The sequence below is a fragment of the Cottoperca gobio genome, chromosome 18 (assembly GCF_900634415.1).
Source record: "Cottoperca gobio chromosome 18, fCotGob3.1, whole genome shotgun sequence".
Classification (NCBI taxonomy): Eukaryota; Metazoa; Chordata; class Actinopteri; order Perciformes; family Bovichtidae; genus Cottoperca; species Cottoperca gobio.
This window is the reverse complement of record NC_041372.1, coordinates 11,577,490-11,599,293: the sequence shown is the minus strand read 5'-3', so window position 1 is coordinate 11,599,293 and position 21,804 is coordinate 11,577,490. Positions and strand designations below refer to the sequence as shown.

Sequence of the window (21,804 nt, the reverse complement as noted above, 5' to 3'; positions counted from 1 at the left end):
ATCATAAAAAACGATCAAAACACGACTGTTTTAATCCTCAGCTTTGTGCCATTCCTTCTGGGTTGTTACATTTCTATACTTCTTCATTGATTACATCCTCTTATCCTCGCTCCCTGCTATTACACCCACACTGTGATCATGACCTCCCCAGTTCCCGTTGACCTTTCCAATACATTTCCAGGATGACAGCAGCTGAGCCTGCACTGCTCACCTCATCTCTGCTCAGCCTGCCAGCATCCAGCAGTTCTGAACAAAATATCGCTGTATTAGATGCCAATCCACTGTAAACTCGGTGTATTCACAGCCAGTGAACACTGTATCTCTCCTCCAGCACAGGTTGCAGAGGACTACTCTATCGATCTGCTACTGTAAATTTGGTGAGAATGACGCGGGAGACAAAAGGAAAAGAGATTTAAAAACAGTGATTGGACGAGGGAGAGTAAAAGGAAGAGACAGACGGGAGCGTGGAAAAGAAAGAGAGGAGAGAAACAAAGAGAAAGAGTGAGACAGACAGACTGTAGGACAGCAAGACAAAGAGTGTGGGACAAGCGAGGCAGATAAATCCCGGTCTCCAATGGGAGGATCACCATGGCGATGAGCTGAATTAAAGCCGACTGTGTGGCGCAACACCACTTCCACGGTGATCTGTGCACAGCGTTTCTTGGAAGAACGAGTCCATGACGGCGTTTCGATTAGGGAGCCGACAGTGGAAAGAAAAAGGGGAAGTGACGAGCGGGGAGCTTCGTCGCTGATGGAGCACCTGTCTGTGTGTGGGGTCAGCGTTTGTGACGAAGGTGTGCGCCATCCCGCATGACATGAAAAACACCTTCTGCCCCAACCTAACTCTTGACGTTAACTACAAAACAATGTTGTTGTTCAACACTTGCTGAACAAGATAATATGAGTAAGCAGCAGCTGCACATTTCTTAAACAACAATTGGCTCTTTCTCACAGATTTACGCTAATTTAATTTAGTGTAATTGGTTTATACTGCAACTCATGAGTTGACTGAGTTGAAAAAGAAGATAAAGTTAAGATGGGATCGAATACCAAGCCCGAGGCCCAAACACAGGCCTCGGTGTTGAAGGGTCTGTTTTGGCGCAGACTGACCTCGTCCCTCTGCCTGTCGTCATTGGGCTCATGTATTGCGTGCAACGAGGGTTAAAGAGCAGACTCTACACTATTTTGTGTGAGCGTGTTAAAGTCTCAGGTGTGCTGTGTTGGCAGTTAAGTCCGCATATAAATAGAGTGTCCCGTCTGAAGCGTCAGCCCCTTCCAACCCCACATCCACCTCGTCCCCCTCAAGTATTGACCCACGGCAGTTTGTCTCATTCCTGCCAATGCAAGCACATCTTCTTCTTCTTGAGCCAAACACACACACACACACACACACACACACACACACACACACACACACACACACACACACACACACGCAAATCCACCGAGAGCGTGGGTGTATGTGTGTACGCCTAAAAGATTCAAACTACATGTCAAACACATTATTTCTTATAATTGTGGGGACATTTTGCTGACTCCTGCTTTTTATACTTAACATCAACCTCTAATTTCCCTCATCGTAACTTTGACTCTGAACCTAATCTATAATCCTATAAATAACACACATCTCCTTCCCTTTAGCAGCATCAACACTCACATGGGAGACACGATGGGAATATGAACGTACACAGACCTTGTTTGTGACACTGCTGGATGGTCCTCTGGATGAAGGCCTGGACTTCTCTGTAACTCTGCAGGAAGCTGTCCTGGAAGCGGCTGGCCTGCTCAGCGCTCACCCCGAGGATCCCTGACAGACGTTCACGACCTGCAGGGAGCGACGTTATATTTAACTATGCAAGCTTAATGCCATGAAGAAATAACATAATTAGCAAGTGTGATTTTTAGCCATGATGATTCATTGTGTACTAGATTATAACGTGCTCAATGATTATTCCTCACACAAATAAGTGTTACTACAACTAGCTGGAAAGTTGGCAATATATGCAGCATGCTAAAGGCAAAGTGTTACATTTTTGGGAAATACACTTATTGGCTTTCTTGCCGAGACTCTAGAAGGTTTCTGTGCCTGGAATATAACTCCCCATAACACAAGAATGTTAATTAGTGAGCTTAAGAGGTAATGGGAGGCAGATTTTATTACCTAGCGGCGGCTTCATATTTCCCGTACAGACATGCAAGGGGCATCAATCTCAAGACCTTGAGCTGAACAACCAGTGAATCTAAATGAAGCAAAACTACCTTTATCGTGGCTTTGAGTGTAAAAAAGATGGGAGAGGCAGCGGGGGGAGACAAAAGTTGAAAGGGGGCGAGTGAACGGAGGACAGACTGGACCACAGGGTGAAAGAAATGAAGAGGAAAGAAAGTAGAGCCAAATGAAGGGTGGAAGATAGAAGAGGACGAGATATAAGGAGGGTGGGCAAGATATGTATTGTGTGTGTGTGTGTGTGTAAAGTGAAGATAAAGCCAAGAACACAGAGCCCCAATGTGTGTGTATGTGCTTTCCCAGGAAGTGTACAGCCTGTAGCAGGAGTAAAGAAGCGGCCTGTAAGGTGAGGAACAGATCGATAGAGGAGTGTGGAGGATGAGCTAATGAGTGCCACAGTTACTGTGTGTGTGTGTGTGTGTTGGTGATCATCTCGGTCATAGCCGAGAGCTGGTGAGCAGGGGGACAGTAGTTTCTGCAGTATCATAAGCGTACTGTGGAAAATCATTCAAGGAAACATGTAGTAATAAATATATATGAGATGCCTGCTGTTGTCTAATCAAATTTAAAGCTTTAAGAATCAATATACTATAAATAAAGTTTTACTGCTAACATCAACCTAATACCAGTGAGAATGTTGCTCTCTAAGTCTTAGTTCTGTAGGACATAGACAAGATTATCCCCCTTGAGTACAAGTATTGTGTTCAACCAGATGTAATGAATGAAGAACTTAAGCGAACCGCTATTGTTTGTAATTCATCCTCTTTATTGTCCTACTGCAGGATTATACCTCGGTCTCAACCTCCTTACTTTCCTACGACACCATGAACCTGGCTTTCTCATGTGTTGACCCATTTGTGTACATGTGTCTTGTGTGTGCATGAGTCCATAGCACCGCTCTGCCCCTCCTCCCTGGCCTGATTATTGTCTTGCGGGCGAGAAAGCTTCCTTTTAGTATTTGGTATCCATGGCAACGCATCCCTCTTCAAAGAGCTGTCCGTCTATTCTGATCAGGAGCTCCTTCCATTCCTCTTCTCATTTCCCTCTCTCTCTCTCTCTCTCTCTCCCTCTCCACCCCGCCCGCTTTTCACTCTTCCCCTTTCCCCTACATTACTCCACCCCCCCCCCCTTGTTTTTTTTGCCCATAGCCTACATTTCCTCTCTCAGCATGTCGCTCTAACATCTTCTTACGTCATTTCTATGCATTTTGAATGAATAGCTTTTTACACACTTGCCTCATTGCCTGTTGAGATTTATTGAGTTTCCTAGAACTGACTCTTTCATCAGTGTGTGTGTGTGTGTGTGTGTGTGTGTGTGTGTGTGTGTGTGTGTGTGTGTGTGTGTGTGTGTGTGTGTGTGTGTGACTGCATCTTATGTTTGTTTCCTCCCGCTGAGCTCTCCTAATTTGGAATTCCCACATAACACATCAGCTTGAGAGAGTCAGATGTATCAAGCTTTTGAATGCAGTCTATGTATACTCCATCCAAAGTGAGCGATGGCCACTGGCCCAGTTCCCTGCATGCAAACCAGGCGCTTTAGGAATGCTGCTGATTGGTTAATCAAATCTAACATAAGTTCTTGTTTTCTCATGATGTTGACTTCAGGGAGAACATTAAATATCCTGTTTTTGATAATACACCTGGTCTGGGTCACAGCAAACTAACAAATCCACCAGAGCAGAACGAGTGTCTATAAAGACCGTAGAGAAAAACAATATACAGGAAGTGATTTCTTATTAAACTACATACAAACGTACATTTTTTGTTTTAAATATTGGCTACCTCTACTGTCAGCATACTAAAAGACGTCAGAACTGATAACTAGTGCTATATATTTAGCTGTATAACACAAATACAGTCCATGTTTAGGCTGCTGATCATTCACTTTTATAGTAAGTGAACCCTCTCTGAGTGAGCCACTCTGTACATCAGCACATGGGTCACTTCCTGTGGCCATATGGTGCTTTTCCCCGTCTGTCGAATACAGTTAAACAATAACAATAACAAAGACACCTCAGTTGTAAAAAGCTGAACGGGACAAAAATGTGTGCATGAAATACACTTTATGTTTTTTTACAGATTTGACTTGATTTGGATCTGGATGTCGCGATGCAGCTAAAGATATTATTTGACTCCTTTATCATTTAATCATTATTTGAAAGAAAGCCCTTTTCACTGGCTGCAATATTACATTATTCAGGGGTTTCAGGTGTAAATGTTTAATCTCTATCTCTTTGATTCGTGTATTTTTAGTCGATGTAGTGGTTGTTCTGTGAGCCTACGGATAAGAGATGAAACTCTACCAAAGCATTTCAATTGGCCACTGGCAATAAAACCGGACGAAGAGTGCGGTCTGCCAGTAAAGCCTCTCTTCATCACACGGGTGGAAGCACAAATGCGTTTTAAAATTTTACGTTTTAAATCCAGTGCCAATGATTATGTCCTTTGCTGGCCCAGATATCTACCACACATCCACTGGCTTGTATCACTGGTCGTGTGTGTGTGTGTGTGTGTGTGTGGGTGTGTTCACGAGAGCATGCACACCAGTGTGAATCATAAATGGGCCACAAGTGACGCAGACTCATTATGAACCACATGGGTGTAATATACATTCATCTTCCTCTCTCTCTTTTTCTATTTTTATCTCCACACTCTACTACAACCCCCCCCCCCCCCCACCATGTCCGCCCTGTGGAATCAAGAATGTGATCCACAGCATGAAAGAATTGCTGTCCCGGCAGAAATCACAGGGCATTTTTGAGGCAATCTTGCGTTAGATCACATCCTTGTGATACTGAAATCTCTTCCCTCCTCCTCTTTCTGTTTGGGTTTTTATCTCTGAATTATTTCATCTGCTAATACATGTACCCTCTTCACACAATAAACCCCTTGCAGGCGTTAACCAGATGCTAAATGGTACTTAGACCCATTGTTTTGTCATTTAAAATAAAACAAATACAGCTAAATTGTCCACTTGATTGATGAATATCTGTATCTTCATTATTACCACTCACTGAGAGGATGCCTGTGTGTGTGTGTGTGTGTGTGTGTGTGTGTTTACTCACCTGCCCCGTAAACAACAGAGTAGACGATGCGTTTGGCATGTTCCCGATCCTCAGAAGTCACCTCACCCTCACTCACCCCCTTCCTGGGTGACAAAGGTAAAAGCATAGAGAGAGACAGTGTGAGATTCTGCACTGAAAGAAAACACACATTCATACAGTGGCTTAATATTTTTTTTAGGGGTGAACAAAACGGGGTTAGAGGTCAAAAGATTTATTCAAAAATCTGATTCTAAGCAAGTTGCAGAATTAACGTGATGGTTCAACATTGAGGTGAGGTTTAAAAGGGGAATATGCAAGTTAAATCCTTGTTTGACAAAGTTGAAACATTTTCATACACTGTATTCATATTTTTAATACTAAATAATGAACTTAAATGATGATTTTCAAACAAGTAGGAGACACAATGCTGTAGAAATAGTAGAAATGATGAGTGTGGATGTACGATAAAAGTCTGATTTGGATGTTAATCCGCTTTGATTGCTGTCTGGTGGGACGTAGAGAAGGAAGAAGTACAAGACAGAAAAGTGACACAGAGAGGAAGGAAAAAGGAGAACAGAAAAATCATTATATAAGTAAAGAGAGAAACAATGTGAGTTTATGGGACATGAAGTACAATGAGAGCAGAGACAGGCGCAGAGAGGAAGAGACAGGGATGGACAGATAGTTATGTAATGTGACTTGTAGACTGCCGTAGTACTGGGGATCAGACAGGCTGGGATGACACGTCTGCAAAGAGGCATTTCTGGAGGGGTTGACTGGGAGCTGCCACTGTTGATCAGTGCTGAGAGAGTGTCACACACACACACACACGCACACACACACACACACAATCGGAAAAATTACAACTGGTAAGCATCAAGCCCGTAGTACCAGGATAAGGAATTTTAAATGTGAGGTAATGAAACTTGTCTCTTAATGACAGGTCACGTTAAATGAAAGGTAACCCTAACCTCCAGTGGATGAAAGAGGAGCATTTCCCCCCACTGTGTCTGTTTAATGGCTAGCCATACTGGATTTTCACTGCCCCCTGCTGGCAAGGCATTACTTCTTTTTAAAGTTGCCTTTTATTTCATCAGGTCCGCCACAGTTCAAAAGTTTAAATCCGCCGGCCATAAAAGCTCGATTGGGTATAGTCAGGTGGCTGGGAGAACTAGGTCAAGGTCTTTTATGCTTTTAGGTTGTAAAACGTCCTCTTTACAAATAGATGCAATTTTGTATGAAAGGTTTGCGAATAAAAAGAAGAAGAATGTTTTGTACACAGAGAACAAAACGCAATCTGAAAGGTAGAGAGACAAAGCTTCCAGAAAATTGGCTTGTTGGTGTGAAAAATGAAACCAGCGTACTACAAGTGGAAAAATGGAGCAGGTTGTTCTCTGCAGCTTCAAAAAAAAGGCTGCGTGTTCAAAAGAAAAATCTAAATAATATACAAAGTGTAAAGGAATCACGGTTGTAGTAGGCAGGAAGCCTCTGGCTACACAGATGGTGAAAGTAAAGAAGCTTCTTTTCTCTTCTTTTAACCCTCTGATCTACACAAGAGGTGGTTCCAAGCAGGGTAACAGAGGAGTCAGTGGCATCTCTGATGGGAGAGCAATGCGGCATGAAAAGGTTAGCAAAGAAGCAGAGGAGGAGGAAAGATAGGAACAAGACTGAGTGAAATGAACATGGAAAACAGTGATGGAAAAGGACGGAGAAATGGGAATAAGAAGGGAGAAACAATTGTCAGAGGAAGGACAGAGAGGGCAAGACAAAGACCAAAAGCCTTCAAACAAAAAGGCAGAGAGGAAAGCAATAGAAGACGATAAAAGAGAGAGCCGGAAGTAATCCCAGCAGAGCCGCAGTGACACCAGTTAATTTGTTTAAAGGTGAAAGAGAGATAATGAAAGAGTCACAATGTAAAGCCTCAGCAGAGCTGTTAATATGGTCTGTATGTCCAGGTAATCTGTTTAACCGGGCGTCCCTCTACCACACACTTGACGGAGATGGATGACAGGAGTGAAGGTACAACGCCGGGACACACGTACACACACGGGCAGCATCGGAAAGACAAGACGGACGTGTGTGTGTGTGTGTGTGTGTAAACACCGACACACACTGGCAGCAAGAGAGATGGAGAATAACACACACACACACACACACTAAAATACTTCAAAAGCGCGACAATGTAATCAACAGGGTAACCAGCCCAGGGTTGTCCTGCGCATGGAAAAGAGAAAGTGGATGATGCAGTTGGCATAGTAGTCATGGCAACAAGGTTATTAGCGTTTGAAGAGAAGGAGCTGACAGGGGGGGGGGGGGGGGGGAGAGACCCTGTGGAGCATCAACACTTTCCCTGGCAAGGAGTTCAGGGGACAACCAGTGTGTGTGTGTGTGTGTGTGTGTGTGTGTGTGTGTGTGTGTGTGTGTGTGTGTGTGACCTACCACTGAGAAGCCAACATGGTAAAGACGTCCCCCTGCGGGTTGATGAAAATGCGGAGCAGCTCAGGGTCAGAGGAAAGGTGAGCCAGCAGGCGCAGCTCCACCTGGCAGAAGTCTGACACGTACACACACACACACACACACACACAAAAGAAAACACACACACACACACACACACCTTCTTAATGACACATCACTCCAGTGTCGCATCCAAAATCATCATCATCATCCAATCACAACAGTGACAATTTGGGAAACAGGCTCATTTGCTTCCTTGCCGTAAATGAGATGAAATGGAGAGTTCATCTTCATCGTAAGCGTTCACATGTTAAAATATGAACGTGTGCAGGTGTCATAAAGCTCACGAGAAGCTGAGCCTGTGTTTCTTTGACATGAGGTAGTGACGCAAGTTGCAATTATGTCACTACATCTTCTCCACCCTAATTCTCTTCAACACGCCTTGCATCAGGATCTCCTGTAATTGCATCAACGTGATCCGACTTAATGTTTTTTTTTTTTATTCTGCTGTTAAAATGTGCATATGATTTGGATCTAATGTGCTACATCCGTCTCACAGTGAGCGCACGCTGCTATCACATAAATCCATGTAAAGCTGGGTTATTATGGAGAAGTCACGTCTCCCGAAACCACATAAATGCTGTTATTAAACCTCGATGTGACTATTCAGTGACCTGAGGATGGAGTGAATGTAAATGTAGCACCAGCTCGTTAAGCCTTAAAGGAATAGTTTGAATAGTCAAACCAAAATGCATCTTTTGTTTAAGAGTTAAAACAGTCGAGGTCAGTTTGGAGATAGTACATGAACTGCTCGACAGTAATAAGACACACCTCTTTGTGGCAGGTGACAGTGTGTTGGGGCGACAAGTCCTGACCTGACACGTCTCGCAGCTCTCTTGTCAGCCCTGCGAATCTAAACTGAAAGCTCTCTTAAGACGTAGTCACACATGCACACGCTTATATTCACACCAGCAAAGCTACCGCAGTACATTCCTTTACTGCCATTTCACCCAGACACATCTCGTCCTCTGCTCGGCTGCTTCAAAATCAAATTAAACCGGGCCAAATGCAAGGTGGGGGGGGGGGGGAAATAGAGCCAAAATGAGAGATTTTCTCCCAGTGAGGACGAAGCAACCAGCTGTAATAAGTTTCTATGTGAGGGGGGCATATCGTGCAGTGACGCATTAAAATAGCTATTGTTAAATGTCTAATAATTGAGATGAATCTGACAAAGTACTACAGATTGCAGGTCATAGCCACCGAACACAGGAAGGAAATTCCTCGGCTTTGCAGTTTATAATGCACATCGTGTACCGTTTAACACAGGTCAGCCAGGAAAAAGATAAAAAGGAACGAGGAGATAGAGGGACCCCCCGGGGGGGGGGGGGGGGGGGGGGGGATAAGGAAAAGAAAAAGGGGTGGGGTGATAGTGAAGTGAGCAATTGATGAAAGAAAAATCTCTGGTTTTTGGTTGTGATTAGGTGAGGAAGGGAGTTTCTAAAGATATCTTCCCATCAATGTTTTATGAGTCAGATCACATTTCCTCCAAGCATGGCCGGCAGCTTATGAAACATATTGCTGACCATGATGTGTGTGTGTGTGTGTGTGTGTGTGTCTGTGTGTGTGTGAGAGAGAGACAAAGAGAAATGGTGTCTAAGAGAGTAATAATATACGACTACACATGTGAAATTGTGTTCCAGAGTTAGTATAAGTCTGTGAGTGTGTTCCCCAAGGCCACCTTCTTACAGAGATGGTCCCCGTGATAAAAAACACAACACCAGTCAATAATCTTTGTATTGATCCAGACAGGAATAGCTCCAACCTACAGTAACTTCCTCTAAAGATTAACCCGTACCGCACGCACGACACTCCGGCCATCGGTTTTCATGCACTGGTTCATTTTGAGCGTTTGGGATATTTTGGGAAAGAAAACATCTGTAGATGTGTCCTAAATTCACCAAAAGATAGCATTAGATAATGCTCTATTTGCATATTCGAACAGAAAACAAAAAAGAATCGTCTTAATGTAGATAATCCACAAATATCTTTTAGTTTTTATCCAATGTTCACATTTCTGCTTCGGGAAATCTACACAAATGAGCACATATTGTATAAGATCATTTGCATAATTAAACATAACATTTCAGAAAACGTGTAATACAAAAAAATAATTGTCTTGATGTAAGTAATGAACAAGGGAAGTTTCATGTTGAAGCTCAGTCAGAGTTATTAGTATATTAACTATGATTGAGCCGTTATGAGAGGCATTTGTAATTATTTCGATAAACAAAATGAGCAATAACTTAATTAAAATAACAAATATTTATCTGTAATGAAAACTCATTAGTTGTAACCCTAACAAAGCAGAGAACAGGGTCATGTATTAGGTATTAAAAACACTAAACAAGTTGGTCCTCGCTCCCGTAGAAGGACAGCGTACTGAGCCACTGAGGGGGCCGTGCCTCATACATTTTTAATGCCACCACCCACAGTACCCTGAACAGCCGTTAGTGATGCTTTGCAGTTCAGTATGGAGTATGAAAGTTATGCATAAAAGCTTAAGAGGTCAACTAAAACCTGCACGTTGAGAATATGAAATGTCCCCTGTGGGTTGGTCTCGAGAGGCTCTCAGGAAGGATGAGTCGACCAGCAGACAGGCCAAGGTGATCGAGGGATTTAGCTTGAACTGAATTGTGGGAGTTAAAGTCTAATGGGAGAAAATGTAAACCGTGTACTTTATGACTAAAAACCCATGTGTTGCTATATTAAGTCTTAATTAACCTCCTACTTTGATGAATGAACAGACCAATTTAACCCGCAGTGACAGTTTTTGGCCACTTGACAGGATACAAGTTGTGAAAACAACATTGACAAATCATTTCACATTTCACTTGATACATTGTTATTATTAAGAAATATCAATTATACCTGACATGTGGGAACAAAGAGTGAAAAAGTACCTTAGGTTAATCAGTTTGACTTTTAGGTTTCCTTCACCTTTAGCTAACAGCATCATCCTGCTCCTCTGTGTTTTAAAATGCTAGTTAATATTAGTCAAGTAGCTCTTTTGTACAGTAGAAAAATACAATATCGTGCCATAAAATGCAGCACACAACAATTGTATGTGTTTTTAAAAAATGCATCTTTGTCTATTATGGAATAGGGGTTGAAAAACAAACAAAATGTAATAACTGAACTAAAACTAACAGGGTTGATGAGGGAATAGGGCCTGCTTTTGTTCTCATGTTGGCTAGCCTCTCTTTTTCCTCTCTCAGCTCCGGCCCCCACACACCAGCAGACATCTCCCAATAGAAAATAACTGAGTTGACAATAGCAAATACAAACACACACACACACACACACACACACACACACACACACACACACACACACACACACACACACACACACACACAGGTTGCGGGGGAGAGGAAGGCTGTTCAAAATGTACTATAAAGGAGAGTTTGTTTTATCTCTTGTAAAACAATAGCCACACATTGTTTTACTAAGCCATGATTTGGATTATTCGAGGGTTGGGATCGATTAAAATGACACACACTCAGGACAAAATCAGAGTCATACTGTAGCCGCGGTTTCAAAGGGTTGGAAAATTTCCATTTTTTCAAAACCTTTAAAGTTTGCACACAGCCCACAAAAGTACCTAACGCACCACATAACACATGTATGTATTTGACAAATTAATGATTTATTTCTGCATATTCCCGGAACTTTTGCAACCCTAGTCATACCAACACATGCACACGCACACGCACCATGCTTTCACTGACAGGAAACTTTCAGGAAAGCACCATTCAGATACATAATACCTTTTGACGTGCCTCTTAGTTGAACTTCTTCTTGGGACACTGAAAAGTGATAGTAGTTGACACACACACACACACACACACACACACACACACACACACACACACACACACACACACACACACAGCACTTTGGGAAGGACATTGGAGGACAAAAAGGGGGTGACTGGGCGAGTGCTTGTGGCGAGGGGTTGTTTCCATGGCAACCTGGCCTGAGAGCATGCTTGTGCGCTGGCCTGTTCATGTGTTTGTGACGCCATGTCGTGTGTGTCTACATGTGGAATCCTCGCTCTTATCCTGCTGCTGTCCTCCCGCTAACCCGGGTTTAGCCGCCTGGTTATGTAAGTGCGAGACACACTGTCAGGGCCAGAAGACACCCAGTGTTTCCCCGCAAAGCTCTTCCAAGCTGACAGTGTCCCAGCTCTGCCTTCAGTCTGCACAGCATGGACTTGGGTTACACTCTGAAGTGACCTTATGATGGCAGTCTAAGAAGGTTTGTTAAGTTACAAACTTGAACAGTGAAATTGAGGAAAGGGAAAACAACAAATACACCAGGACCAGAACTTGTGAATCCTCAGAGGCTTGTTAAATTAGTGTCAGAATCTAAGGTCACTTTTAAACACCTTACTTACCGCTCCCTTAGGTTTCGTTGGTGGCTCAACAGTGAAATGTGTGTGCAATGACAATGAATTGGTTTAAAAACATGTGCGACCTTACTTGTTAGTGTGACCTTTACTTGTTAGTTGCATGCTAAGTATACTGGACAGCTCTTTGTTTCCAAAGCTCCTCTAAGCATGACTGACAACAGGAAGTAAAAAATATATGAGAAGATGTTCAGTAAAATTAAAAACAGCTGCCTCACAAACCTTTTCCCTAAACAGTCTACCCATTTGTGTCAGACGAAATACACAGATGTTCTGAGCCTCATTACTTTGTATCAGATGTGGTGACAGGAGCAAAAAACTGTGCTGCATGAAAGTCCTAAAACACTACGATTTGACATTACTTATCGTCTTACCTGCAGCGAGAAAAGTCCATCCTTCCTGAGGAATGAACATTGCCCGAGGATGAACAGTCACCACCTCCTCCTCCTGTCCTGTGGGGACCAAACAAAGACCCCTGAGGAACACCTCAGCAAATCAAGTGTATGCTCTCCTCTATGACTTTTCAGTTCTATTATTAGAAACGCTGGTTAGAGGATCATTTAAAATCATTTGACCTTCCATAAATAAGTATCCCATCAAGTAGCATATGGACATCTTTCACCGCACATTTCAAAACTAATTGTATTGACCAGACATACAGCATAAAACAGTCATTTAGTTATAATATTCTGTCCGTGTATTTGTGTGTTTGACAGGGAGCCACACAGAAACACATGTGAGCGGCTGTGGACAATAAAGAGAGCCAACATGGACATCTGACTTAATGAGGAGATAAGTTATAAAGCCACAACGCCCCATTAAGAGGCAAATCAGAATCCAATCGGGATCAGTCCATCGGTGCACTCTCTGCTACGAGGAGATGCACTGAAGTGCTGACTTTAATGATGGATAACAATGAACCATCACATCCCACATCAGCATGATGAAAGTACAACTACAGCAGGACATGAACACACACAAACACGTACATGCTGACGCTGAGAATATGGCCTCACACACAAATTATTTCACTGTAATCAGATGTGATTAGGGCCTCACCTCTCACCTCAAGTCACAAAGTGATTACTGATACGGGGAAGATAGAGAGAGAGAGAAGGAGGGATAGAAGGGATGATATATGGGATGTAGAAGGGACAGAGGGAGAAGATGATTTGATGACAAGCTTTGGGAATCTGAGTGAGTGAGGAGCAGAGGTGCTGATGTTAGCATCACTCAGAGAGAGAAAGAAACAGAAACACAGAGGAGGCAAGGGACCTGTTTTAATGTTTAAATCATCTGCAAAAAGGAGTCCTGCAAATTAGCAATAACCTCAGAAACCCATGACATCATAGCTGGATGGACCAAGAGTTAAGAGTAGGGATCAGTACAAATCTAATGTAAACCAATACACAGTAACCTTGAATACTGGGTTAATAATATTGGATATTAATTTTACATTACAACTATTTTCTTTACAAAATGCATGTGTGCAACGTGCATCGTTAAGTCACAGTGACCTTGACCTTTGACCACCACAATCTAATCAGTTCATCCTTGAGACAACGTGGAAGAATGTGCCAATTTCTAAGAAATTCCACAAATTGATGAGTGTGGTCAAGGCTGAGCATGTTCTTTAAGCCAATTTTGTCATAATATAATTGATGTAGAGCAACTGTTCCACAAATTGACGAGTCAGGCTGTTTCCTCAAAGTGTCTGTGTGGCAGTATTTTATGAAATGATGACTATGCAACAGGGGCAAGACGAGGTAATTAAAACTTTATTTCAAAAGGAGAAGGGACGACAAGACGGGTGGTTATGTGAGAATAATCAAACGTAAGATTGCTAAATTGATGCTTGCGTCCATAGGGAGAATGTGGACGCAGAAACACAATATGTCCCGCTTAATCTCTTTTAATCCATCTTTAAGTGCCATTTCTTACAGCTGAACATGTAATGTAATCTTGCATAATAATGTAGGTTGATGATGTCATAACTATACAGCCTGCTGTGCAATTTTAAATATCATCCTCAAATGAAATGGATGCCACATAAATAAACTATATATCAGAAGCCACAGTATCAGACAACACAAATATGGAGACACTTTTAGTGACTAGCCCTTTGCAGCTGCAGACTTTTATCATCCTCATAAAGCCTCTTTTACTAGCTCACTGCTCATCAGTTTTTCAGCTCAGAGATGTCTCCCTCGCCCACACACACACACACACACACACACCTCGACATTTATCACTGCCTCATTCTCTAGAACGTGTGGGAGGTGTGTGTGTTAATGAGTGTGTGTGCACCTTACCTTCGATGTACTGTTTCTTGGTGATTTGAAGTGGCTGCCTTGGAAGGGCCTGGAAGTTCTAGTTAGGAGTTAGGAGAAAACACATTTTGTAAGCGTGCAGGAGTTAACCATCGCTCTTTAGAGTGTGTAGTTATAGATAGTTGTACTGTAACAGTGTCTCATTACTCCATTTTCAACATAGTGTTTCTGCAGCCACTTCCAGAATCCTCTGAGGCTGTAATGTGGAGGTGGCATTCACTTCTGTGTGTGTGTGTGTGTGTGTGTGTGTGTGTGTTATAATAGGATGATGTCATCCCTACACACCTTCAAATGAAGATGGTTGGAGAGCCTCCAAATACGTACTTTATCATATTAAAACATAACTGATTATGACATTTACTGTAGAATTGTATGTTTTCTGGTGCTGTCACTTTTTATATGCAACTCAAAGTACTGTTCAAAGGTGGGAAAAATGTCAGTTCTTTAAATTAGACCTCTGCAACGACAGTTTTCAATGTTGTTAACAATCAAATATTATACCTATACCTAAACAGTATATTGCTGCCGAGTTAATGCTACTTTTCCAGCAATACAAATGTGTTTTAAATGACATGTAAAGGTTGGAACATTCCCTCACAATCCCACTTTAACACAATAAATCCACCTTTGTCCTCATAGCACCTCTCGAGATTCCCCAATATACAGTATATCTCAAAAGTGAGTACACCCTTTAGATTTTTGCAAATATTCTGTTATATCCTTTCAGGGGATAACATTATCCTACTGAAACTTTGATATAACTTAAAGTAGTCAGTGTGCTGCTTGAATAACAGTATAGATTTATTGTCCTTTGAAAATTACTCAGTACACAGCTGTTAATGTCTAAACAGCTGGCAACAAAAGTGAGTACACCCCATAGTGAACATGTCTAAATTGTGCCCAAAGTGTCAATATTTTGTGTGACCACCATTGTTATCTAGCACTGCTTTAACCCTCCTGGGCATGGAATTCACCAGAGCTGCACAGGTTGCTTCTGGAATCTTCTTCCACTCCTCCACGACGACATCACGGAGCGCACGGATGTTGGACACCTTGCACTCCTCCACCTTCCTCTTGAGGATGCCCCACATGTGCTCAATTGGGTTTAGGTCTGGAGACATACTTGGCCAGTCCATCACCTTAACCTTCAGCTTCTTCAGCAAGGCCGTTGTCATCTTGGAGGTGTGTTTAGGGTCATTATCATGTTGGAAAACTGCCCTACGGCCCAGTTTCCGAAGAGAGGGGATCATGCTCTGCTGCAGGATGTCACAGTATATATTGGAATTCATGTGTCCCTCAATGAAATGCAGCTCCCCAGTGCCGGCAGCACTCACCATGCTTGACTGTAGGCAAAACACATTTGTCTTGGTACTCCTCACCAGGGTGCCGCCACACACGCCGGACACCATCTGACCCAAACAGGTTTATTTTGGTCTCATCAGACCACAGGACATGGTTCCAGTAACTCATGTTCTTGGATTCATTGTCTTCAGCAAACGGTTTGCGGGTTTTCTTATGCATCGGTTTCAGAAGGGGCTTCTGTCTGGGGCGACGGCCATACAAACCGATTTGATGCAGTGTGCGGCGTATGGTCTGGGCACTGACAGGCTGACATCCCACTTCTGCAACCTCTGCAGCAATGCTGGAAGCACTCGCACGTCTATTTTTGGAAACCAACCTCTGGATATGACGCTGAGCACGTGGACTCAACTTCTTTGGTCGACCCTGGCGAGGCCTGTTCCGAGTGGAACCTGTCCTGGAAAACCGCTGTATGATCTTAGCCACTGTGCTGCAACTCATTTTCATGGTGTTGGCAATCTTCTTATAGCCAAGGCCATCTTTGTGAAGCGCAATAATCCTTTTTTTCAGCCGCTCAGAGAGTTCCTTGCCATGAGGTGCCATGTTGTCCAGCATTCAGAGAGAATTGTGCCCAAAACACCAAATTTAACAGCCCTGCTTATCATTTACACCTGAATCCTTGTAACACTAACGAGTCACATGACACCAGGGCGGGAAAACAACATCATTGGGCACAATTTAGACATGTTCACTATGGGGTGTACTCACTTTTGTTGCCAGCTGTTTAGACATTAACAGCTGTGTACTGAGTAATTTTCAAAGGACAATAAATCTATACTGTTATTCAAGCAGCACACTGACTACTTTAAGTTATATCAAAGTTTCAGTAGGATAATGTTATCCCCTGAAAGGATATAACAGAATATTTGCAAAAATCTAAAGGGTGTACTCACTTTTGAGATATACTGTATATGACCAGCGGAAAAACCCTGCGTAGCATTTTTCTGCTAATGGCTGCTTTTGTTGGCTGACATTAAGAAAAACAGAAAGCCATCCTGGGACTCCAGCCAACACTACAGATCTTTCAAGTTTTCAGACACACGTCTTAAAATAGGACCCGCCTGATCTCACTGGGCTCCTGGCCCACCCTGCATCGACCCACTGAGTAATCGAAGACGTTGCTGATATAGACACACATAGAAAATTACACGTATGCAGTTTATTTTCTGCCTGAAGAAGGAAAAACAGGAAAGGTGATAAGGCACGCCAGTATAATGAAGGGAAGAAAAAAGAAAGATGGTTCGGAATCAGCAGTTTCATTTTAATCCCCGTTAATCCCACTGTATCTACCCCTTTAAACACACACACTCAAACAAACAACACACAGTGTGTCGTTGTGTAAGGAGGATGTTAAAGGTTACCATCAAGGACATGCAGGACACATTATGAAACGCACAACGTTGGGTAACATGGAGAAGGGGACAGGCAAGGAAAAGGACACACACACACACACACACACACACACACACACACTGATGTGGTTGGTTTGACCCTACAGTGAGTGTTCAGGCGTGTGTGTGATCCAAAGAGAAAAAACTGTTCTCTGCTTTTACCACTTATATATTATTCACTTCTATATGACAGAGAGAGAGAGAGAGGAGAGAGAGAGAGAGAGAGAGAGAGAGAGAGAAGAGAGAGAGAGAGAGAGAGAGAGAGAGAGAGAGGAGAGACGAGAGAAGAGAGAGAGAGAGAAAGGAGAGAGAGAGAGAGGAGAGAGAGAGAGAGACAGAGAGACAGAGAGAGAGACGAGAGAGAGAGAGAGAGAGACAGAGAGAGAGACAGAGAGACAGAGAGAAGAGACAGAGAGACAGAGAGAGAGAGAGAGCGACAGATAGAGAGAGAGAGACAGAGAGAGACGAGAGAGAGAGACAGAGAGACAGAGAGAGAGACAGAGAGAGAGAGAGAGAGACAGAGAGAGAGAGAGAACAAGACTGCAGTGGCAGGGTGTGGTTATTAGGGACCAAACTAAATCACACACACACACACACACCACACACACACACACACACACACACACACACACACACACACACACACACACACTCAACTACTGTACATGAGATACCTGCAGTCGGTGTGTATTCGGGGAAAGAGTGAATGATAAAAGGTGAAAGTAATTACAACTGTGTGTGTGCTGTGTGTGTGCTGTGTGTGTGCTGTGTGTGTGCTGTGTGTGTGCTGTGTGGGTGTGTTGCCCTGCGATGTCACAGGCGATTCGGTGTGTCAGATGCGAATGCTCAGCTTTCCCATCATGCACAGTGTTGCAGTGACGACAGCATAAATCAGCACAAACACACACATCACGTACAGGATACGGAGCACAGGGACTCGACCGACAGACAGTCAGCATACTAGACACTATTTTATTCCCAACGTACAACTACTTGTACACAAATTCCTTGCAACAGGAGTTGTACAGAAAAGACACACACAAGAAGATTTGACAGGACTTGCTCTGACGTTCTGGTTTAACTTGCGTCACACTGATCATATTTCAGACCTTCTCTTCCTGAATAATGATTTGAGAGGACACACAACACACAAAGCTTTACAAGGACCACAGATGATGGACAACAAACTTAGGAGCCAGCCGTCTTATTATTATTAAAAGCTTTTGTAGATTATTGTTATGCAAAAGTGAAGTGGTACCCCTGCATTCAAAACCTCCAGATGCTTTTAGAAGTCAGATGCGTGCGTGTGAAAGGAGAGAAGGGAAGAGAAAGACAATCAAAGAGATGTATCAAGAGAGAGACATAGATCAAGAGATAATAGCGCAAAAGAGGAGCAGGAAGAGAATCAAAGAATTAAACAACAGAGATGAAGACTACAGTACACGCCTCAATGCAGTTTGAGAGAGAGGATGAAATTGTAAAATAGAAAATGGTCTGGGTCAGCTTGCTCAATTCACTGCTGACTGTACAGTTTAATACGCATGCACACTCTACAATATGTACAGAAGCAACACATGCATACTGTCAGCAAGCATAAAAATGCAAACACACACACACCTGCACTGTGTGTGGTCTCTAAGTCATTATCACCCTGACTGTGTCATGAGGAACGCAGAACCAGTTCATTAGTGGACGCTGTGTGAGTCAGACAGAAAGAAGCTGGTCAAACCTTTCAGTACAAAACACAAACACTACAAGTGTCAAACACAGAGAGCACCATAGGTATAAAACAAACCAAAAAAAACAAAGATTTTGCTATCATTTTCATTATTATAGCTCCAAGAGAACAAATCATGCTCTCAATCATGAAAATAATCTCATAATCGTGCATGTATATGCAGATAATACCCAGATAAGATGGTCATCCCGTGAGTTATGACGTAATGTCGCGTGTATTGTTTTATATCTATGGCGACACACTGTTTGTGTGGCACATTAAAATGCTCAGACACACACAAACATAAGCACTGGCACAGGACGGGCTCCATTAAATGGCGGCTCAGGTTGTTGTTGTTCCTCCCCTAATTACATCAGCGTGTGTGAATTATACAGAGCTGAAACAAGTGCTTGTGTAAAACCCTCTGTCGCACACACACACTAATACACACAGCATGAATATTCCAAGGCTGTCAGACACAATACACACAGACACACTACTTAAAAATATGCCTGCGCCATCGAACTGCCAAACACATGCTTGTGTTTTCCTCTCCTGGGCTCATTGACTCTGAATGGGCCACTTAATCATGCAGATGTAGATCACCTGTTTTTCATGTTGTCCTTCCAGTATTTGTATTCTTTAATGCCCCCCCCTCGTGTCCTTACATGGGCTCACAATGGACTGGTAATGAACCTGCAGTTGTTCTGCACGGACCCCACAAGAGCCTGACAATGACACATCTTGTCAAACCACCTGTTAGCACGGTGAACGCGGGGGATTCATGTTTTTAAATTAGCGTTGGTTGAAATATTCATGATGGCTTTGCAGGTAAAATGCAGATAACTAAACAGTCACTTAAAATTATTGATTGTGAAAGAGCAGGATTATGTCCGTGTGCTCAAATGACTCATAATGAGAGGCTGCTGCTGGTCCAGCCGTGTTTAATTAATTACTGTATATTCAATATGCATTTGCACTGTATGCCTGTCATGCTGATTCTGGGAAAACTAAATGGTAGTTCCAGGTGATATTTTGTACAGAGCGGTTGCCTTAGTGTGGTAGGAGCCAAGTCCATAAGTGAGTAAAGGCTCTTTATGAGCAGCTCTACAGAAGTGACAAACACATGAGTGCATCGGGCTCTGATTTCACACAGATTGCGAGCGCACATTGAATGAAAGGCGCACTGCAAATTTCCTTGCGATGCCATAAACATAAATGTGGCCCACAGAGACGGGGAGAGTCTCAGAGCAGTGCTGCCTTGTTAAATAGATGGGGACCACTGAATCACTGTGCTGGTGCGGGGAGGATTTAATCACACTGCACCCAGTTTAATGACTCGTCACAGTAACACATTCAAACACATGTCTGTATGCACGCTCATGCGCACACACGCTGTGAAATGATTTCCATTCACAGTGCAACCGCAAACAAACACACCCGCCAAAATCCATCTGCTCAGCATTAATAGCCAGATCGGCACGGAGCCGCAGACTGACTAGAGGGCACTAAGAACTATTTCCCAGACATCAGTTGCTGTCCCTGCGAACGTTAAGATTGCTTTGTGTTGAAAAAAAGCAAGTTTATCCAACAGTGGCACTGGCTGTCTGGTTGATATACAGGAGCAGATATAGGGCTCTAGCAGCACTTAGCAATTTAATATAGCCACTAAGCATCTGTGATTTTACCCAAATATCAGCATCACTATAAACTCAGGTTACTGTCAGAGCAGTTTTAAACATTTGACAAGTCCTAAAGGAAACTCAGTTGGCAGTTTGGGAACAGGCCCAATCATAATACAAAACATACAACTTAACATCAAGAATGCAATAAAGCAGTGTTCTTATATATGTTGCCATATAAAATGTTTTTTCTGCACCACATCAGAAGAATGGGATGTGTCTCGAGGATTGTATCATATGATTGTAACATAGTGTAAAACATGATGCGAGGGGTAAACGTGGGTAAAATCCCTTAATTGAAATAAAGAGATTTTGCTGTGGGAGGAAGTACACAGAAAAATAAACTGTTGTATGGAGAAAAATGGAGACAAAAAGATTAAGAGAAGTTCCCATTTAGAGAATTTAACTCACTGTACTTCAGCCTCTGACAGCACAACATAAACAATGGTTTGACATAAACCCAAAACTGACAGCAGAATAGTGTTTGTATCGGTTTTCTTTGCAGGACTCAGAGAACGTCATGCATTTGTGGGTGGTATGAATGTATAAATCTTTGAACACCATAAAAGACTCAGGCGCAGGCTTGATCAGTGCAGTGAGAAAGAGAGAGAGAGAGAGAGAGAGCAGATGATATAGGGCGGAGTACTGCATCAAGGACCCGGCAACCTGAATGTTGGATGTCAGGGGCAGGAAAGAGAGGGGAGGCAGTTAAATCTTATTTGTTTGGCTTTACTGCTACACTACAAAGGTGTTAATGTGAGGGAATGTGTAGGTGGGAGGGGGGGGGATAGAAAAATATTGGGCGGAAATAGCGCAACATGTAGAGAAGGGGAGAAAAAATAGATTGAGACCAAACAGGAGAAGGACGCCAGAGATAGAAACACTGTAGATGGAGAGAAGAAAGATGATGTTTTTGCTTGTAGCAGGTAAAAACAGAAGAGGCGGAGCAGAAAAGCTCCACTTCCCTCGGCAGCGAGAAGCACTTCTTGCAGCGCTTTAAACTCAGCAGCACTTTATGGCTGTCCTGCTTTAATCCAGGCGCCCCTTTGTTACTGCAGTCTCGCTTCACCTCAATTGAACCCACAACAGATGAAAGCTAAACCCCTCTGCAGCAGTCCTCATTTGAATATGCGCGT

General features: G+C 42.9%; 1 protein-coding gene across 1 annotated transcript in view; it reads right to left on the bottom strand.

Moving 5' to 3' along the window:
- The window catches only part of poln (polymerase (DNA directed) nu), a 35,821-nt gene that overhangs the window by 3,860 nt on the left and 10,157 nt on the right, over window positions 1-21,804 (bottom strand). The window contains 5 exon segments of the mRNA XM_029455377.1: window positions 1,694-1,825; window positions 5,289-5,371; window positions 7,707-7,818; window positions 12,564-12,636; window positions 14,497-14,559. Coding sequence (XP_029311237.1) covers window positions 1,694-1,825; window positions 5,289-5,371; window positions 7,707-7,818; window positions 12,564-12,636; window positions 14,497-14,559 — 463 coding nt within the window.